The sequence below is a fragment of the Hippocampus guttulatus genome, chromosome 5, assembly GCF_054856545.1.
Source record: "Hippocampus guttulatus isolate MCC_2025c chromosome 5, RoL_Hgut_1.0, whole genome shotgun sequence".
NCBI lineage: Eukaryota > Metazoa > Chordata > Actinopteri > Syngnathiformes > Syngnathidae > Hippocampus > Hippocampus guttulatus.
This window is the reverse complement of record NC_141265.1, coordinates 353,079-372,052: the sequence shown is the minus strand read 5'-3', so window position 1 is coordinate 372,052 and position 18,974 is coordinate 353,079. Positions and strand designations below refer to the sequence as shown.

General features: G+C 50.5%; 1 protein-coding gene across 3 annotated transcripts; it reads left to right on the top strand.

The window, feature by feature from the left end:
* The first annotated feature begins 229 nt into the window (after nt 1-229).
* On the top strand, nt 230-18,656 carry LOC147204466 (putative phospholipid-transporting ATPase IM). 3 transcript variants are annotated; one of them, XM_086112269.1, is made up of 28 exons: nt 230-386; nt 4,735-4,823; nt 4,915-4,973; nt 5,756-5,869; nt 6,627-6,725; nt 7,581-7,642; nt 7,991-8,063; nt 8,212-8,282; nt 8,372-8,454; nt 8,549-8,707; nt 8,774-8,862; nt 9,352-9,545; nt 9,864-10,072; nt 10,152-10,195; nt 10,624-10,789; nt 10,861-11,049; nt 11,617-11,732; nt 11,813-11,977; nt 12,061-12,172; nt 12,475-12,580; nt 12,655-12,796; nt 13,057-13,240; nt 13,386-13,609; nt 14,267-14,350; nt 14,455-14,700; nt 14,760-14,898; nt 15,214-15,344; nt 16,262-18,656. In XM_086112269.1, exons 2-28 carry the CDS (start codon nt 4,781-4,783, stop codon nt 16,601-16,603), a joined length of 3,645 nt encoding a protein of 1,214 aa, XP_085968395.1. In that variant the 5' UTR covers nt 230-386; nt 4,735-4,780; the 3' UTR covers nt 16,604-18,656. The 3 variants fall into 3 exon arrangements, with proteins under 3 accessions (XP_085968395.1, XP_085968394.1, XP_085968393.1); XM_086112268.1 differs by having other exon boundaries at nt 8,597-8,862; XM_086112267.1 differs by having other exon boundaries at nt 8,549-8,862.
* The last annotated feature ends 318 nt before the right edge of the window (nt 18,657-18,974 follow it).

Here is an 18,974-nt window from a genome sequence, read left to right as displayed (position 1 = left end):
GCTGGTGATCAAAATGTGTTTGCTTTCAGGTCGGAACTGGGACAATCCGAATTCCCGCCTTCCTTGATTGCAGCATCATCATCATCATCACCGATGAGTGGAAGACTCGCGAGATTTGTCGGCCTCGCGCGACGATTCGGTCCAACTACCCCGCTGAACTTTTTTGGTGGGCTGGCCAAGAGGCGGTTGTTGGAATGGAGGCAAGCGACAAGAGCGGAAACGGAGGAGGGCTTAACTTGCCGAGAGGAGGAGGGATGTGGGCGGCTGGTGGACGTACGAGAGTACCGCTAAAGGAAAATATTATTTCGTTGTGGCTCCTCCGAGCGCTAAGGCGTCCCGTTCATCCCCAGCAGCAACGGCGCTGTCTCCTCGGCTCGGCGATCGAGGTAAGTCGCCCCCACCCCACCCAACCTCCCGTCTAGTTGCACTCTTGAAAGCGTGAAAGTCAAGTGAGCTGAAGTTGTGAACAAGAAAAAAGTTGGCCCAAATCAGCTTCTCCTTTTCTTGAGCGACGAAAGCTTGCATTTTTAGTTTGATGGAAAGTGCTCGAGTGTGAGTGGATCAAGTGCTCGGTGACTCATTTTCAATCGGATTTCGCTTCATTTGATTTCGTTTGTCTGTGGTGTAACATCATCTTTTACTCCGAAGGAGTAAAATTGTACAGTAGAAGTGTAACTGAACATATCTGTATGGGGCTGAGTTGAAAATGAAGAGGAGAAGTGCTTGAATTTGCGATGAGGTGTGCTGAAAAATCATCTTTTTGAGGAAGCTTAGGTTGCCCATGACAGGAAAAATGATTGGACGTTTACAGACTGGCGAAAAGGTGTTCAGTGGCATAGGAAACGCACTAAAGGGTCAAGCGTCGACAGATGATTGTTCTCGATGTTACATAACACCTCTGAATTGCCTGCCAACAGATGTACTTTGTGAGACTCAAAATTGTCATCCTTGCTACTGCAATTGGAAGCATGAATTGGTCAGGTCATTTTCACGAAGCTCGGCGAGCAACCAGAAGCCAACAACTCCAAAGACGGAAGCAATCTGCACTGACTAATGAGTCGAGAAACTGGTGGAATAGTTGTTGTGAACGTGTGCTAGCCCGCTGACGAAGCAATTGAAACTTAAGATCCTCGGTGGAAGTCATTCGGCTTCAATTTTTGGAAAATGTTGCTGATAATCCCAATCCCAAATCATGTGATCATCGTGATTTTGCGCAGCGTATCGTAGGCGTCTGGCAAAGAAAGTTTTGTGAAAGTCGGCCATTTGATCTCCAATCGATCCAACGGCCGTGTTCATTCGTTCACAGAGGTCAATTCAAAGGTCGGGGGTTTAATCAGGTAAAATGAGAAGAGGCCCGAGGTGTCGGGTGAATTATTCAGAGCTCGATTGTTCAGCGCTCCCGACACACCGGCCGGGTGTTGCCATTGTCGCATGGACCTCAGTCAAAAAGTGCAAAGGCGCCTTTCTGCCCGTCCGGTCCGGCGAAGGCCAACTTTGATTCGACTTCAACCTTAAATGCGTTGAAGATTCTTCAGTTGATGCAACAACGAGCAAAAACACGTCGTTGATGCGTCCGAAGACCCGTCCGTTCGCTTTATCCAAGACTCTAAATTAGCGTACGTTTCGTTAGTCAAGGACAATCGGGGACGTTCGCAACAATAACAAAACGCGTCGGTTTTAAATGTTGACACAATCGCTTGCTTGCGTGAGGTTTATCCAACGCTCCAAATTCTCTTCACTGTTTGGTTCGATCCATCGAAGTCCAACCTGGACGTTTACAGAAAGACGTCTCGTCATTTTGTCGAGTGTCCCCGACGTCACTGACGTTTTCCAAAATCAGTGTGTTTTCTAAACGCAGCTCCAGGTGGCCACCAATCGCATTGCCACTTGTCTAGTGGCGGACACGGCCGCTCGATTTAGTCCTCAAAGTGGAGACGCCTCATGCCGACCGATCTTGCCTTATCTTTGCGCGGGAGGTTGTCGATTGCAAGTGCCGAAATCCTCTTGTATGGATACAAAGCCCACCCGCCGTGTCATACGGCGCGCCGTGGCGGAGGACCCCCAAAAAAGCAGCGAGGCGGGAGAAGGGGAGAGTACCGAACAGAATGTATGAAGAACAACGATGGTACGGGTACACCGGAAAAGCGCAAACCAAAGCAGCGACCAAGTCCAAAACACGGCACCGTGACAAAGCAAACGACGCGAGGCGGCAACAAGGATCCGACGGCAAAGCAAAGAACGAACCGCGTGCGCCGGGCTGGAGGAGAGGCCGCAAACGGGACAGGACCGGAAGGAAGCCACATGGAATTTGAAGAAAAACGCAATCACGACATTCCGTTTACGGAAGAGTCCAAACTCGATCCATTCAGCAAAGGAGAAAGCAACCTGTCGCGGGCCGAAAGGCCAAGCCGACGGCGCTTGAACTCTTCCGACGTGGACGGGAGCGGGAGGGAGCAGGTGCAACGATTCGCAGGCTCTGTCGTTGATATCCTTAGCCGGCGGCTTTGATAAAAGCAGGAGCCCGTGAGAAAGCATCAGCCCGGGAAGATGCCGGAGCATTCCTCGAAAGCCAGAGCCAAAGAGTTGCTTTCATCAAAGCAAAACGGGACACTCTTTCCCCCTTTTACTGGAAGCCAAAACCTTCTGCCTCGTCCCCTCCCTTCTCATTCCGTTCGCTATGAGACGCAACAGAGGAAATCCAGCCGCTGCCTTATCTGGCGCAGCCGACCATTGTTTCATGGAAGAATGCGACAGGGCACGCTCACTTATTTGGGAGGACTGATCAAGGGGGGGGGGGGGGGGGGCTGAGGCTCACACCGACAACTTCGTCAAAGCAGGATTTCGGGATTTCTTTCTCCAAAATGTGTTCTTTTGAGCACAGCTTTGTTTGCCATCTTGCCGGACCCTCCCATCGATGATCTGATGATTTTGAAAGCTGAAATGTTCAAATCTCCCGATCTTCCCAAGGATGGACCAACAGAGCAAACAAACAACAGCAACAACAAAAACCTCCCAATTGAGCTGCAACAACGTTCCCAAACGACGCAGCGATATGCCAACCAAATAACTCGGGAACCAAACCAACGATCGCATCCATTGACCGACCTATCGGATGAAGTACCGCCGGGGGTGTCCAGACTTTTTCGTTTGAGCACTGAAAAATGGAAGGGCCGCTTGAAAATTGGTTGACTTTTTGAAACGCGCTAAACGACAGTTAAATGGGATGTCGTTTGGATCGGCGAGTTCATTTCATCGGCTTTTCGCCGGAGGCGTTCAGGCGGGAGTTCTTGGTTGCAAAAAAAAAAAAAAACACAAGCAACCTCGCCCACCCGTCTTCCAATTCGAGTCACTCAAGAATGAAACGTCTCGCCGCTTTGCTCGCCATTTATTGTCCCACGCCAGCGTTTGGATCAAAACGTCACGGGAGGCGTGTCGAACCGACCTCGGTGAGCAAGCGCGGCCTCATTTGCCAGCCGCCGCGTCGACGCGGTAAGCCCTGGAAAGTCCCCCCGCCCGCCTCGACGATACTGTGGCAGGTTTGAAAGGCTTCTTCCTGTCAGGCAGCCTTGCGTCACCGTGGAAAATAAACCGAGCCACCGCCGAGTTCAGTGAGTGAACAGTGGACTGTTTGTCTTGGGCGCATGTGTTGTGTTTCAAGGACCCCAAGGCAGCGGCCGGCCTGCCGCGTGTCATCAAACGTGTGTGCGGAGTTCCCATCCAAAGGCGCGTTCCTGCCGCCGGCTATTTGTCGGATGACGTCGCCGCGGTGACCCGACGCTCCAAGGGCGCCAAAAAATAAAAATAAAAAAAAAAGGGTTTGCGAGTCATCGTTCGGTTTTTACAACAATAATTTGGACACCTAAACGCAGCACGAGGTTTCTGTGCAGGCTTTTTTTTTTGCGTGTGCTACCACCTTCGCAAAAAGCAAAGCGAGACGCCGAGCTGTCTGTGTGCCTCACCGCTCGAGATTCTCTTTTGGGTTTGTTTGACTTCTGTCATCATGAACCTGATTTATGATCATCTAAAACTAACATTGTCGAGCATCCGTTGCAGCCGGGTCGTCCGGGAAGGCGGATTCCTCCATCTGCGGGCCCCGCTCATGCCGCATGCAAATTTGATCAAACTCCACCGTGGGATGGGGAACACAACGCGGCACGGCACGCAAAGCCAGCTGAAAACCGCCAGAAGCAACGTGCGGGATTGGAACTTCCTTCTTGCTCGTTAACGGTTTCTTTATGACGCTCCGTGCGGACGTGTTTGCTCAGCACGTTGCCGTGTGCTTGTTTTCAAACGCCCGCGCGCGCATTCTGAGGATTGCCAGGCGGTTCGAGAACGTAAAAAAAACACAACAACAAGAGTCAAAAAGAACATGAGTAATTGTGTGTCAGCGATGCTATCAAGCGAGGAAATGCCAAAGAGCGCAATACGGCAGTTCCTGGCAATGTCGTGACAGGAAATCTAAATATGCCTCGGGGGGGGCCGTGAGCGCAGGTCCGTAGATACCAGTTACATTTTGTTCACTTTGGAAGGCAAGAAGACGGAACGGAGCAGGTCCGCGAGCAAAATCTCACGCCGGCGACAAAAGCACAGATCGGGACACAGAGGATAAAGAATATACGCCTGCAATTTAGTCACCCGTCAGCATGCGTTTTGAGGCATTATGGCCAAATTTGATCGCATCTGAGCTTTGATTCGCGCGCCGGGGCGCACGTTCACGTTGGCGCTTCTCCACAGACGGCGACGCCGACGAAGATGATGAACAGATAGCAAAGAAGTGAAGATGTCGTCCTTTGGCCTCCATTGTGCCAGGACGAAAGAGCCAGGTAAGCTTGATGAGACTTTCATTTTCATAGCAACACATTTTTGGGTTTGAATAAGAATGACATCGTTGGCGATGCTTCTCTTTGATGTCAGAGCTGGAGAGGAAGCTGAGGGCCAACGACCGCGAATACAACCTCTCCTTCAAATATGCTGTGAGTGTCGATCGCTACGTTCCGACGCAAAGATGCAAGTGCCCATTTGCTTTTTGTTTGGCATGTTTGTGTGCCTTTTGTTGGCGGTCCAGTCCTGCAGCTAATCACAAGCACCTGGACTCACTCGTTCAACATTTGCGAAATGCTTCGACACACACGCACACACAAAACTCTTTGTATAAAAAAAAAATACATCTACCGCATATAAAACAACAACAACAACAAAAAAGTCCACGGCACGCCTGTTTCTGTATTGTGACAACCTTCCACATGATGTACACGTCATCTCAGCACGCGACAACTTTTCTCGCCTTTTATTTGTGTTAAGAGCCAAATTGCGCCATCAAAGCGCATCCACCAAGTCGAGAAAGTTGCATGAAATTCAAAGCTTGCCATGCACCGACCGGCCTTCCACGTCATTCCGGGGTCCGTTTAGATTTTGCTGTGACTTTTGCCGTCTTTGTTTTTTTTCATGTATGAGGAATTTGTGGAGCGCAAGATACAATACAATACATGCTGATTTCTCTCGCGCTTTCACAAAACAGTTAACAGATAGTCAAATAAAGCAAAAGTGTCATAAAGTCCGGTCTACGACAAGCTTCCTCGTTCTGTGTGGACCTGCAGCAGTACCGAAATAACTACATTTAAAATGAAACCCCGAAAGCTCATCTTTTAGAAACATAAGATGTAGCTTCAGTTAGGGTTTGTTTGTTTGTTTTTTTGCCCCACCCATTCGTTTCGATTGACTCTGATCAGCTCACCGTGCGCTTTCTCCCCCGCAGACGAATGGCATCAAGACCTCCAAGTACAACTTTTTCACCTTCCTACCTCTCAACCTCTTTGAGCAGTTCCAGAGGATCGCGAATGCCTACTTTCTGTTCCTGCTGGTGCTCCAGGTACGCCGGGAGCGCCAATCCCGAAACGCGCTCCTCGCCCCTCGGCAGCTCGTTGTCACCGAATTAAATGCGCCGGTTGCGGAAAACGTTAGCCGCTAAGTCGCCGGAACAAATCGTGTGATTTTAACTTGTGTTTTGAGCGTCTCTGCGGCCCAAAAAGGTTGCCATCTGCTTCTGGATAACACACGCGGGTTTAAGGGCTCCGGCGCCTTTGCTCGCGTTAGCGTTTGTCCGCTTTAGAGCGCCTCGTTGTTGCCCGTCAGTGAGCATACGCTACACAGAGAAAGGGAGGTGAGAATTTCAACTTGTTCAACTCGACCGTGTGTGGACCAGGGCTTCTGACTAGCGCGACCGCTTTAGAGCGCCTCCTTGTGGTGGCATGCCAAGACCCGGCCGGCCGTGTATATCGCAGCTGCCGCAATCTTGAACCGGATACATTTTCACAGCTCAAACATGAAGTTATTAGTATCCTCGGTGACATTGTATCCGTTTTTGCAGGTCATCGATGATTTGATTGACAGTTGACATTTGGGAGGGGCGAGGTTTCAGCGCATCCAGCAGACACGCCCCCACTTGTCACTTGATCGTGATATGGAAGCCTCGTTTTTGATACTTGTGGATGTATTTATTTGTTCCAACCCCCCCCCCCCCCACTCCCCCCAAAAATAAGGCGGAGTTGTTAAGAGCTGTTCTTTGTGGGCGGTCAAATTTCTTTTCACTTTGCAGGCGTTTTAGCTCCGCTCGTTTTCTCCATCAGGTGATTCCCGAGATCTCGTCGCTGTCCTGGTTCACCACCGTGGTGCCCCTGGCGCTGGTGCTGTCCGTCACCGCTGCCAAGGATGCCACCGATGACATCGTAAGCGCCTCGGCCACCTTTAGCCGTCTCCTCACGCCTGTTTAGCCTTCGAAGGAAACCGTATTTGAAGTCTGTGCTTTGTCTTGGGGGTACACGGCTAAAGCGGTAGAGCGCTCGCTGAGCGCGTAAGGGAGCTTTTCGTTGCTTTTTTTTTTTTTCCTCAATTCTTTTTGTTTAGATCAACGAGAGGTAGCAAAATTGATAGCGTCTGCTCCAGCGGGCCGCATATTGCCTGCTGAGAAGTCGATTTTGTTTCGGGGCTTCACTTTGTATGCCTTGATTTCTTTGAATCAATCAAACACAGATTTCCCTCACTACATTGCCGTTCACCCATTCGCGGATTCGCTGTATCGCTGAATCCCCCCCCCCCCCCCCCGTGCAGTTTTGCATGCTGTTTTTATTTATATATATTTTTTACAGGTTTTTGTGTCCTAATTGACTTCCTGTATTTTTTCCCAGTGTAATTCTGCATGCTGTTTTTTACAAATGGCTTTGACTCGCGGCAGATGTGTGGGCGCTGACTGAACTCCCACGACGCTGCCAATTGCGTCACCTCCCGATTTCGCAAGCAACTGCTCGTTTCCCTTTTTTTTTTTTTTGGTGACGAGCTAATAGGTCACGCTGTTGGAGGAAGTCAACTGCTTCCCTCGCGAGATGCCCTCGCGACCTTTTACTCTTAAATGGTTGACGAGCGCTAATAAGGAAGGCCAGAAACAAGAAGCAAACCCGAAATAGGCCGACGTCGCGGCTTAAACATTAGCTCGGGTTCACCGAGAATCGGGGCCAGAGTCGCTCGAATGCGCAAGGGGGCGGGTAAATCATCAGACTTTTTATCACCGTTTTATTTGCTTCTAGAATCGCCACCGGAGTGACAATCAAGTCAACAACAGAAAAGTTCAAGTCCTCATCGATGGAAAGCAAGTATTTCTTTTTCCCCGTTTTATCGGCGGCCTTGTCAGTCGGATTCTAGAAAACAACGGCCCTGCCGTGCCTGAGGCCACTGAGGGTCTCTCGTGTATTTTGAGCGGGCGGGGCTTGACCTTGCTTCTAAATGAACGGCGCCGCTTTCTCATCACACACGGAAGGTGCGGAGCGCTTAGTCTGATGTTTCGACGAGCTCGCACCACGTCGCTCGTCCAGCGAGCCCGTGATCGTTGAGCCGTCCGGCCGAGTTCCGGCGGGAAACACTTCCTGTTGGCAATCGGGCGCCCGTATTTGGGCATTTGTTTGGCCCTCAAGGCTAACATCCCGTTTCCGCTCACCAGACTGCGCAGCGAGAAGTGGATGGACGTGCAGGTGGGAGACATCATCAAGCTGGAAAACAACCAGTTTGTCACGGTGAGGCTGCGAGGCTCGCAGTGCACACGTTCGAAATGTGCTTGGACTGTGTGAACTTTGACGGCGTTCTGGAGAAAGCTCTCGTCAGCCAATTTTAGCTAGCCAAGCTCACTATTGATGTTTTTCCTTCTTCAAACCGCTTCCTCAGGCCGACCTTCTCCTGCTGTCCAGCAGTGAACCGCTCAACCTAATCTACATTGAGACAGCCGAGCTGGACGGGTAAGCCCCACCGCCCGGTCTCGGTCCCGCTCCCGCTCCGCGACCCACCGCCCTCATTTTGGCCAAACTTTTCCTCTCCTCCTCCTAAGTGAGACCAACTTGAAGGTACGCCAGGCCCTGCCGGTGACCGGGGACCTCGGCGATGACGTCAGCAAGTTGGCGGGCTTTAATGGTAGGAGGAAAAAATAAAAAGCAAACAAATCCTTAACGGCATTCGAATTCAGCTCAAGCCCCCCCCACCCCGACCCTGCGCCTGTGTCACGAAGGCGAAGTCCTCTGCGAGGCTCCCAACAATCGGCTGGATCGCTTCACAGGGACGCTGGCCTACGCAGGGCAGAAGTACGCCCTGGACAACGAAAAGATCCTCTTGCGAGGCTGCACCCTGAGGAACACCGAGTGGTGCTTCGGACTGGTGCTCTTTGGAGGTGGGGCGCGCTACTTCTTGGAAGGAACGTCACGTCATGATCTGAGCTCTTTGATTTCGACTCCAGGTCCCGAAACCAAGCTGATGCAGAACTGTGGCAAAAGCACTTTCAAAAGGACCAGCGTGGACCGGCTGATGAACGTCCTCGTTCTCTGCGTGAGCGCGTTTGTGTCATGTGTCCGCCTGGAAGAGAGCGATAAAACGAGATCCTCAAAATCGGATGGCGCCGTGCCCAATGAGCAGGCATAGCCGCAAAAAAAAAAAAGCCTTGCAAATTGACATCCTCACCGCGAGAAGGCCCTTTCAACCCCCTTCTTTATTTTTTTGTGCGAGTCAATGGCATTTTTCTGACAAGATGTTTTCACTTTTGAACTTGCTTGCCCTGAATGGGTTTCCGTGTGTTAGATATTTAAAAAAAAAAAAAATTCCCCTCGGCTGCTTTAAGCCACAGACCACCTCCAACATCCATGACAGAGTTGGCACACCCCCTTTTTCAATTTGTGATTCATACCAGGCCATCACACTTTTCATTGCGTGCGCCCGCTGGATTTGTGCAACGCAAGTTGGGAACCCCCCCCCCCCCCCCCCCTTTCAGCATCGTAGACACACAGTTTGCAGCCCTGTCCTGAATGTTCCCCTTTGCAGATCTTTGGCTTCTTGGCGCTCATGTGTACCATCCTGGCCATCGGCAATTACTGCTGGGAGCTGGGCGAGGGCTCGGCGTTCACCCTCTTCCTGCCCAGGCAGAACGGCCACAACGCCGCCTTCTCCTCCTTTCTCACTTTCTGGTCCTACGTCATCATCCTCAACACGGTGGTGCCCATTTCGCTCTATGTCAGGTGAGGCCAAGGTAGTTACCCGTCTTCTTTTTTTTTTTTGAGGTGGAGCTGTGGGCGGGTTGTGTGCTTTCTGCCTTCTTTAATTTTTTTTCCCCTATTGTCTTCTGTGCCGAAAGATGCACATGCAGAAAATACCTGACGGTCTCATAAAAACAGCCAACATTGATGACGAATTGTGCATGCTTGCAAACATTCAGCTGAAGTAGAGCGCTGGACTTCTTCAGTACTGCATTTACAATCAGAGGCAGACTTGTTGTTGGCCAGCAACCATTTGCCCATTGCGTTTCGTTTTGATTTGATTCGTCGCCCCTTTTCCAGCGTGGAGTTCATCCGCCTGGGCAACAGCTTCTACATCGACTGGGACCGCAAAATGTACCACTCTCGCAGCGACACCCCCGCCGAGGCGCGCACCACCACGCTGAACGAGGAGCTGGGCCAAATCAAGTACGTGTTCAGCGACAAGACGGGCACGCTGACGCAAAACATCATGACCTTCAACAAGTGCTCCATCAACGGCAAGACGTACGGTGAGGAAAGCGGGCCCGGGGAAAGGAAGGCCGCCGTTCGGGCAGTGAACGTGAGCGCTGCGCTGGTGTTTGTTCACAGGCGACCTTTTGGACCGCATGGGCCAGAGACTGGAAGTGAACGCGGTGAGTCTTGGAAGCTAATTCAACTTGTTGCTCCCGTTCATGTCTTTTCAGCCATGGCGTAGCTTTGCCCGTTATTGTCTGAGATATTCCTGGATTTGAAAACAATCAAGGTGGGGGGGGGGGGCTTTCGAATAGCAGTCGGTGCACAAAATTGGCTTGAGGCAATATCGCACCCGGAGAAAAGCCACTCAAGCACGGGGAGAACGTGCAATTTTGCTTCCGATTGCTGCCAATTGCTCAATAAATCGTAAAAAGAACAGACTGACATGCGGACTGAGCAGTAGGTTAGATTTGGGGGGGGGGGGGGTGACCAAATTTGGAAATCAAAGCTTTCCTCCTGACGGTGCCAAGCTAGAATTCTTTTTATTTAGTACAAGATGCCTTTTTTTTTTTTAAGTCTCCATGACACCCGCTGTGTCTCCGAGCAGCACACCGAGACGGTGGATTTCTCCTTTAACCCGCTGGCGGACCCCCGCTTCACCTTCCACGATCACGCCCTGGTGGAGGCCGTCAAGCTGGAGATCCCCGAGGTGCACGCCTTCTTCCGACTGCTCGCCCTCTGCCACACCGTCATGGCGGAGGAGAAGAAAGAAGGTGAGCCCGCCGGCGCGTGAGCCGGCGCCGGCTTTCCTGCGCCCTTTTGACCCGACGGGCCTTCTCTGCAGGCCAGCTCTCGTACCAGGCCCAGTCGCCCGATGAGGGCGCCCTGGTCACAGCCGCCAGGAACTTCGGCTTTGTCTTCCGCTCGCGGACGCCCGACAGCGTCTCCGTTGTGGAAATGGGCCAGCAGTGCACTTACAAACTCTTGGCCATCCTGGATTTCAACAATGTCCGCAAGAGGATGTCCGTCATCGGTAAGCAACTTCAGTACGAGGCCGGCGCTTTAGAAGCGGGCGGCGCTCGGCGTTTGCGGTCGCCGTTCCGGGAGGTCGTTTTTTTTGCGTTTGGGCTGGCAACAAATGCGCGTTTACGATAGCTCGCCGAGACCATACGAAATCTTTTGTGGAAGCTAGATGGAGGCGGCGGAAGGCTGTACTTGGGTCGAAGACTCGCCAGCCGCTTTGACAGAAGCACGATGCGATTGAATCCCTGCTCTGCATTCAATCGAAAAGGAAAAAAAAAAAAAGGACGGAATGTCTTTGGTGTTTTCCACTGGCAAAACGTCACCCGAGTAAGGCACCCATGTGCTCCTTTTCCTCGGGTGGCAAAAAGTATTCACACTCTGCTCTTTGTTTCCGTCCTTTTTTTTAACTTTACGACGTCATTTGCAGAGATTAAAAAAGGCCCGTTGACATCAACCGCACGTTTTCAAATGTCGCCGTCTGGGCAAGGGATTCCCGAAAAATCTTGAGCGGAGCCTCGAGGCGACTTTCAGATGAAAAGCGGCTTTTTCTCGGCTGTCTCCTTGCAATTGAAACCAGTTCGCAGTCCCGAGGGGAAGCTGTCGCTGTACTGCAAGGGAGCCGACACCATCATCTACGAGAGGCTTCACCGCTCCTGCGCCAAACTGATGGACGTCACCACGGAGCACCTCAACGTCAGAGCGGTCGCCGCCTCTCGGGGTTTGGGCGCGCCCGCCCGCAGAAGTTGCCTGACGTGTGCGGGTTGCCTCCGCAGGAGTTTGCGGGGGAAGGCCTGCGGACCCTGGCGCTGGCCTACAAAGACCTGGACGAGGACTTTTTCCTCGGGTGGCAACGGCGCCACCACGAGGCCAGCGTGGCGCCGCACCAGCGCGAGGCCAACCTGGAGCAGCTGTACGAGGAGATCGAGAGCGACCTGCTGGTAGGCCGCCGGCTCGCCTCGCCTCGCGTGAACGCCGCCGCCGCCCGGTGCCGTGCGCTAAGCCGTTGCGCCCGCCCGCCTAGCTGCTGGGGGCCACGGCCATAGAAGACAAGCTGCAGGACGGAGTGCCGCAGACCATCGAGCAGCTGTCCAAAGCCGACATCAAAATCTGGGTTCTCACGGGCGACAAGCAAGGTATCCGCTTCAAAACAAATATCCACCGCGCGCGCGGGGCAAAAACTCCCATTTTTGGGGTGATGGCTTCTGGCGTCGCCCCTTGGGAAATTCTAATGTGAATTTTTTTTTTTTCCTTTCTTTTCTTGAGTCCAACAGACTCATCCACTTGCGTTCATTGTTTGTGATTCATATGCATTGATTTGTGTATTTGTTTTACGGAGGTAGGTTCTTTTTTCAATTGTTGTTGCTATTTGGATGTGTTTCGAATGAATAGTGATATCATGCTCAGATGGATGGATAAAATATTGTTTACATCGCAGAAACGGCGGAAAACATTGGCTACTCATGCAACCTCCTGAGCGAGGAGATGAACGACGTTTTTGTCATTGGCGGCAACTCGCCGGAGGACGTCAGACAGGAGCTCAGGTAGCTAGCGCAGATTTGCGACGATATGTATTTTATTTGTTTTTTTACAAGTTAGATTCTTTTACGTATGGCAGGAACGCACGCGGGTCCATGAAACCCGGTGCCGCTGAGGATTGTGCATTTTTGCCAGCGAGGACTCTGGGAAAAAGTGCGCGAGCCATCGCGGATGAAGCGGTGAACGGCGACTTTGGCCTCGTCATCAATGGACACAGTCTGGTACACCCCTTGACCTTTTGTGCCTTTTTTTTTTTTGTTTTTTTTTTTGAATTGGCATGTTGCTCATCTTGCACGGGTGTCAAACTCAAGGCCCCAGGGGGCAGACCTGACCCGCCACATCATCCCATGTGGCCCGCCGAAGCAAATGATGTGCAGCAAACGTCATGTTTCTTGCTAAATACCAACAATGAGAGGCTTGAGGTCTTCCATCTGTGATATTCCTCATGGAGTGTTCCCTTGGTGTTGTTTTTTTTTGGCAGGCCCACGCGTTGGACCGCAGCATGGAGCGGGACTTCCTGCGCACGGCGTGCATGTGCAAGGCGGTGATCTGCTGCCGCGTCACGCCGCTGCAGAAGGCGCAGGTGGTGCAGCTGGTCAAGACGTACAAGCGCGCCGTCACGCTGGCCATCGGCGACGGCGCCAACGACGTCAGCATGATCAAAGGTGAGGTGAGCCCGAGCCAACAGATTTGGATCGCTGCGTTCGCCCTTCTCATTTGAGCGCCCTTTTGGCACGGCCGCGTTGAGAGCAGCGCGTTTGCCGTGCGCTGGGCAAAAGTGGGAGTAACTCGGCCCCCCCCCCCCCCCAGTGGCACACATCGGCGTGGGCATCTCGGGCCAGGAGGGCACGCAGGCCGTTCTGTCCAGCGACTACTCCTTCGCGCAGTTCCGCTTCCTGCAGCGCCTCCTGCTGGTGCACGGCCGCTGGTCCTACCTGCGCATGTGCAAGTTTCTTCGCTACTTCTTCTACAAGAACTTCACCTTTACCTTTGTCCACTTCTGGTACGCCTTCTTCTGCGGCTTCTCCGCACAGGTGAGACTCGAGGGATGCTGGCTCCTTTCACTCTGGGAGCTTGTCACCCATTCATCCCTGGAATTGGGTTAAGATGATTGGTATTGTGATTATTATTCATTCAAATCATTTTTTTTTTTTTTTTTTACTAAGTTCGAATTTTTTCTGTGTCATTTCTCTTCTAATTTTATTTTTGGTGTCATTTTGATTTAGGGTTTTAGATCTGTTTTAATTGAATGTTTCTATTAATTACCTTTTTATATTTGTAATTTCAATAGACCTTAAAATCTTGGTGGGTTTTTTTTTTTTCAAATTTGGTTTTATTGCGTCTGTTTTAGCATGAATTTTCTATCAGCATGTTTATTTGAATTGGTTTTTATGGCACATCTTTTTTTTCTTTTTGTTCAAGCGGACGTTAATTTTTTTTTTTTGAATATTGGGGGGTGGTTGATTCACTGTCGTTTAAATGTTATCATCTTTTTAAATACTTTTTTTTATATTGAGCACGATTTTGAACTGACCGCATGCTTGAACTTTTCGTTTCAAATCTCGCTAAAGTGAATGTCTCAACATTTTTAATTCATGAATTCTGGTTTTGTTTTGCTTTTCTCTGTGGCTTGTTCATATGTTATTTTTTGTTTTTGGAAGTTGAAATGAGAGGTGGCTTTCGCCTTGCAGACGGTGTACGACGAGTTGTTCATCACGCTGTACAATCTGGTGTACACGGCGTTACCTGTGCTGGGAATGAGCCTCTTCGATCAGGTGAGAGAGCCCCGTCGGCCGCTTTCGTCCGAAAGTCGGGCAACGGCCGCAATTTTCTCGGCCCGTGCGAGAATGCATTTCAATGGGCTTTGCGGGGCTAAAAGGACGTGAACGACGCGTGGAGCTTCCAGCACCCTCGGCTGTACGTGCCGGGCCAGCTCAACCTGTACTTCAGCAAGATGGCCTTCTTCAAGTGCGCCTTGCACAGCTGCTACAGCTCCCTGGTGCTCTTCTTCATCCCGTACGCCGCCGTCGGTCAGGCGGCCCGCGCCGACGGCCGGGATGTGGCCGACTACCAGTCCTTCGCCGTCCTCACGCAGACCTGCCTGCTCTTCGCCGTCACCCTCCAGGTACCGTCCCCAACTTTTGTTACGGTGACGGCCCTCGTGACTTGCGCGCCTGTGTGCAGCTGGGCTTGGAGATGTCCTACTGGACGGCGGTGAACGGCCTCTTTGTGGTGGGCAGCCTGGTCATGTACTTCGCCGTCACCTTCACCATGTACAGCAACGGCCTGTTCCTCGTGCTGCCCTCGGCCTTCCCCTTCATAGGTATGCCGAGAACGCTCGCCGCCACCGACGACGCTTTCCCGCCGCGTCAGTCTGGACCTATGGTCAGGGAAAAAAAAAACCTCAAATGATCCGACACGTATCTCATGCTGATGTGTCAAATGCAATGTTGACGGAGTAAAAATTGCGCGGGGAGCGAGGGAGGAGGAAGAAACGCTCACCCCTTCGGCCTAAGTCAACCAATAAGAAGACAGGAGGAAGGTCATAGGGCGAATTTTCGGTGAAATTCTAAAACTATCATCCAATATTTCCTGCTAGTCAACTTGAACCTGGCATGTTGGTGTCCAATCTGTTCAGGCACCGCGAGGAACACGCTGAGTCAGCCCAACGTCTGGTTGACCATTGGGCTCACCTCCATTTTGTGCATCCTTCCTGTCGTCACCTATCGCTTCCTGTTGATCCTGCTCCGCCCCACCATCAATGACAAGGTAAAAACGGATCGACCGCTTCACTGGATTTGATCGAGGACAAAGAGAAGGTAGCGTGGGATCGGTTGACACCAAAAACTGTGATGGCAACCAGGTGCTTCCACTTGCTGCTAGGCTGAATTTAGGTCCGGTTATGCGTGAAAAGGTGCGAAACGTGCTCGGCTTGTCTATCGTGACACGCACAAAAGTCTCAAGAACACACAGCCGGGAGCCGTTTTCGCCTTTTGTCAGCGTTTGGTTTGCGCCTACTTGTTTTGCAAATACTGTCACGTATGTTTTGAGTTTACGCAACACCACACTTGGGTCATTATTATTATTTTTGCTTTTAATCTTGCACTCAAGAAATACACAAGATTGGAAAAAAAAAACAACTGAAACTAAACTACGGTTCAACTACAATGAAGCATTTTTGTTGGGGGGGGGGGGAAATGAACACAGTAGCTCTGAAAACGAAATACATTTAAACAACAAAACAAATACACAAGATTGGGAAAAACTAATAACGCAACTAAAATGAACAAAGTCACTCTGAAAACTAAGCAAAATTAAAACTACATTTATAAACAACAAAACAAGAAATACACAAGATTGGGGAGAAAAAAGCTAAACTAAAATACAGCATGGATGGATTGGGGGGATACAAACAAGCTAGCTCTGAAAACGAATCAAAACAGCGCAGTGAAAACTAACGATGATGAAGACGCCCAAACTATTCTAAGCCTGGCGCAGAGACAACAGAGTAGAGGAAGAAGAAAGAGAAAGGCGAATCCGAAAATGTGCCTCAGCGAAAGAAGGAAATGTTGTCATCACGTGACCGATTAGCACCCGAGTGGGGTGCAACGGTCCAACCCTCATTTCGACGGGGGCCGCCACGCAGCTGCAATGTTTTGTATGAACGTGCGCGCCCCTCTTCTCAGGTCATGTTCAAGGCCCGGCAGGCCAAAGCGTCACCTCCCCCGCTCCCCCGCCGAACCAGAATCCGCCGCACCAGCTCCCGTCGTTCCGGCTACGCCTTCTCGCACGCGCAGGGCTACGGCGACCTGGTGACGTCGGGCCGCTTCCTGCGGCGTCCCGCCCCGCCCCGCCCCTCGGCTTTAGCCCACGCGGGGCGCGCCGCATCCGGCTTCAGCCCCTTGGGCCGCTCGGCCGGGTACAGCCCGGCGGGGCGCGCCCAGTACGTCAAGGCCCAGGAGGTGGAGGTGACCTCACTGCAAATGTACAGGACCGTTAGCGACGACGCTCGTGAGCCCCCACGATAAGACCTTTGGATCGAAGGAGTCTGCTTTGATGTGGGAAAGGAAGCAGGAATATCAGAAGAGGACCACGTGTCTTCAAGTTTACAAACTTTTGTTTTGTTTTGTTTTTTTTAACCTTGGGAGTGCAAATTTTCATGGCAGGGCTGGCGAACCCACACTGTGCGCGCACACACACACGCACACACACACACGGACGAGAGAATTTTCGTCACCAATCTTTGTTGGTAAGCTCCGCCCCCACGCACACATGAAAACTCAGTAGTTGGGTTGAGCGTCGTCCAGCTGTCAAATTTAGGCGGATTTAAAGGTTACGGGCAATCGGACAACATCTCAAGAACTTTGCCTCAAAGAGCCCTGCAATGGCCCAAAGTCTCCTAAAATGGCCACTTCCAACCAACATTGCTGACGTACTGTGTCTTTTTAGTTGTGGATCCCTCCCCAGGGGCGGCCCGGTAGTCCAGTGGTTAGCACGTCGGCTTCACAGTGCAGAGGTACCGGGTTCGATTCCAGCTCCGGCCTCCCTGTGTGGAGTTTGCATGTTCTCCCCGGGCCTGCGTGGGTTTTCTCCGGGTGCTCCGGTTTCCTCCCACATTCCAAAAACATGCATGTCAGGCTGGTTGGACGCTCTAAATTGTCCCTAGGTGTGAGTGTGGGCGTGGATGGTTGTTCGTCTCTGTGTGCCCTGCGATTGGCTGGCAACTGATTCAGGGTGTCCCCCGCCTACTGCCCGGAGATGGCTGGGATAGGCTCCAGCACCCCCCGCGACCCTAGTGAGGATCAAGCGGTTCGGACAATGGATGGATGGATCCCTCCCCAGTTCATGATAGACCTGCCCACCAAGTTAGTTTCATGTGGCTAAGAGCTACTGAGTAAATTTCAAAGATTGCAGTTTTTGCATTTTTAGCAATGGGAGATAATCTCTGTCAATGGCTGACATGACTCCAAAATGCCCATGACAGATCCTAAAATGGCCGCATCAGACCAAAACGGCAGACTTCATCTTTTCGCACATAATTTTTGCGACTTTTTCATGGGACTATTCATGATTGACATGCCTACTAAATCTAATGACACTGAAAAGGTTCTCCAGCCCTGCTCATCACAGATGACAAACAAAGCCATGTTGCCTTAAAAGCATTTTGTACTTTTCTACATCTATTTTTGTAAGTTTCAAGTGAAAAAGACCCACCAAAACTAAATGGAGGACTTTGTGGTTATGTGATTGTAATTTTGACCGCACCTGTTTGGTTTTAGACATTTTACAACCTATCGTCGCCATGGCTCCTATCTCATCCGATGATTAATGGTTGAAATTCTTTTTTTTTTTTTTTTTTGGTCATCAGGAAAAAGGGTATTTTACCACAGATAACTATCAGAGTTTCAGGATTTGTAGCTGAAGTGACCACTTGAAATAACTGCTTTTGAAAATATAGAATAATCGATTGAATTAGTATTTTATACCAATGTGATAATATCACAAAAAAAGTTGTAATGTTTCAAGAATTGTTTAAATTTCAACAGAATGAAGTCGGGATTTTACAACAACAAAATATCAGAATTTTATTCGAACAAAATTAGACAATTACAAAAAGTAAATAATATTTCAAGAAAATTTGTAATTTTACCAAAAGGAAGACATTGTCATATGAGGGGAAAAAAAGGGAACTTCTTCCTTGTCAGCGGTTCCTCAGCAGCGCCTCGTGTGGCTGCATCTATGTAGCGCACTGCTCCATTTTGCCTCCAATGCTCATAGAAATGATGAATCGACACGACTTATCGTCGCTTCTCGTTTTGCCTGGAATATCAGCATGAAGGAACAATAAAAACACGCGTGTGCTTGGCTACAACATATTCCTCACAGCTGTATTGCACAATCGAGTATGCGATAGTCATGAAATAGTGATTTTATACCACTTGTGTTTATCTGTGCCTATCATGATAATGTTTCATCATTTTATATGCATTATTGTGGACTATGAGGGATTTTTTGAAAAATATCTTTTGTATGTTTTTATACCAAGAGTTGCAATATGATAATAAATTAATAAGAATAAAAGCTGGTGGATCATATTTTGTCGCCTTCATAAAGTGAAGTGAGACTGGAAGGGCAGGTGGTGCTCTCACCCTTTCAACCCAAAGCTAATGTAAACCTCATTAGTACGAAAGCAGCAAATGTAAAGTGACATGAGGAAGGAGCATCCCAAAAGAAAAGTACAACGCTTGTTGGGGCTGTGTCAAGGATACCGAACGAAGTGTCCGGTGGGTGTATTGTCTTCCTGTTGTCTGTGAGTCGTTGGAGACTGACCGATGCTGCCTTCGCTTTCCACCCAAAACTCGTTGATTCGCCACTTGCCCAGTGATATCATCGTTTTGG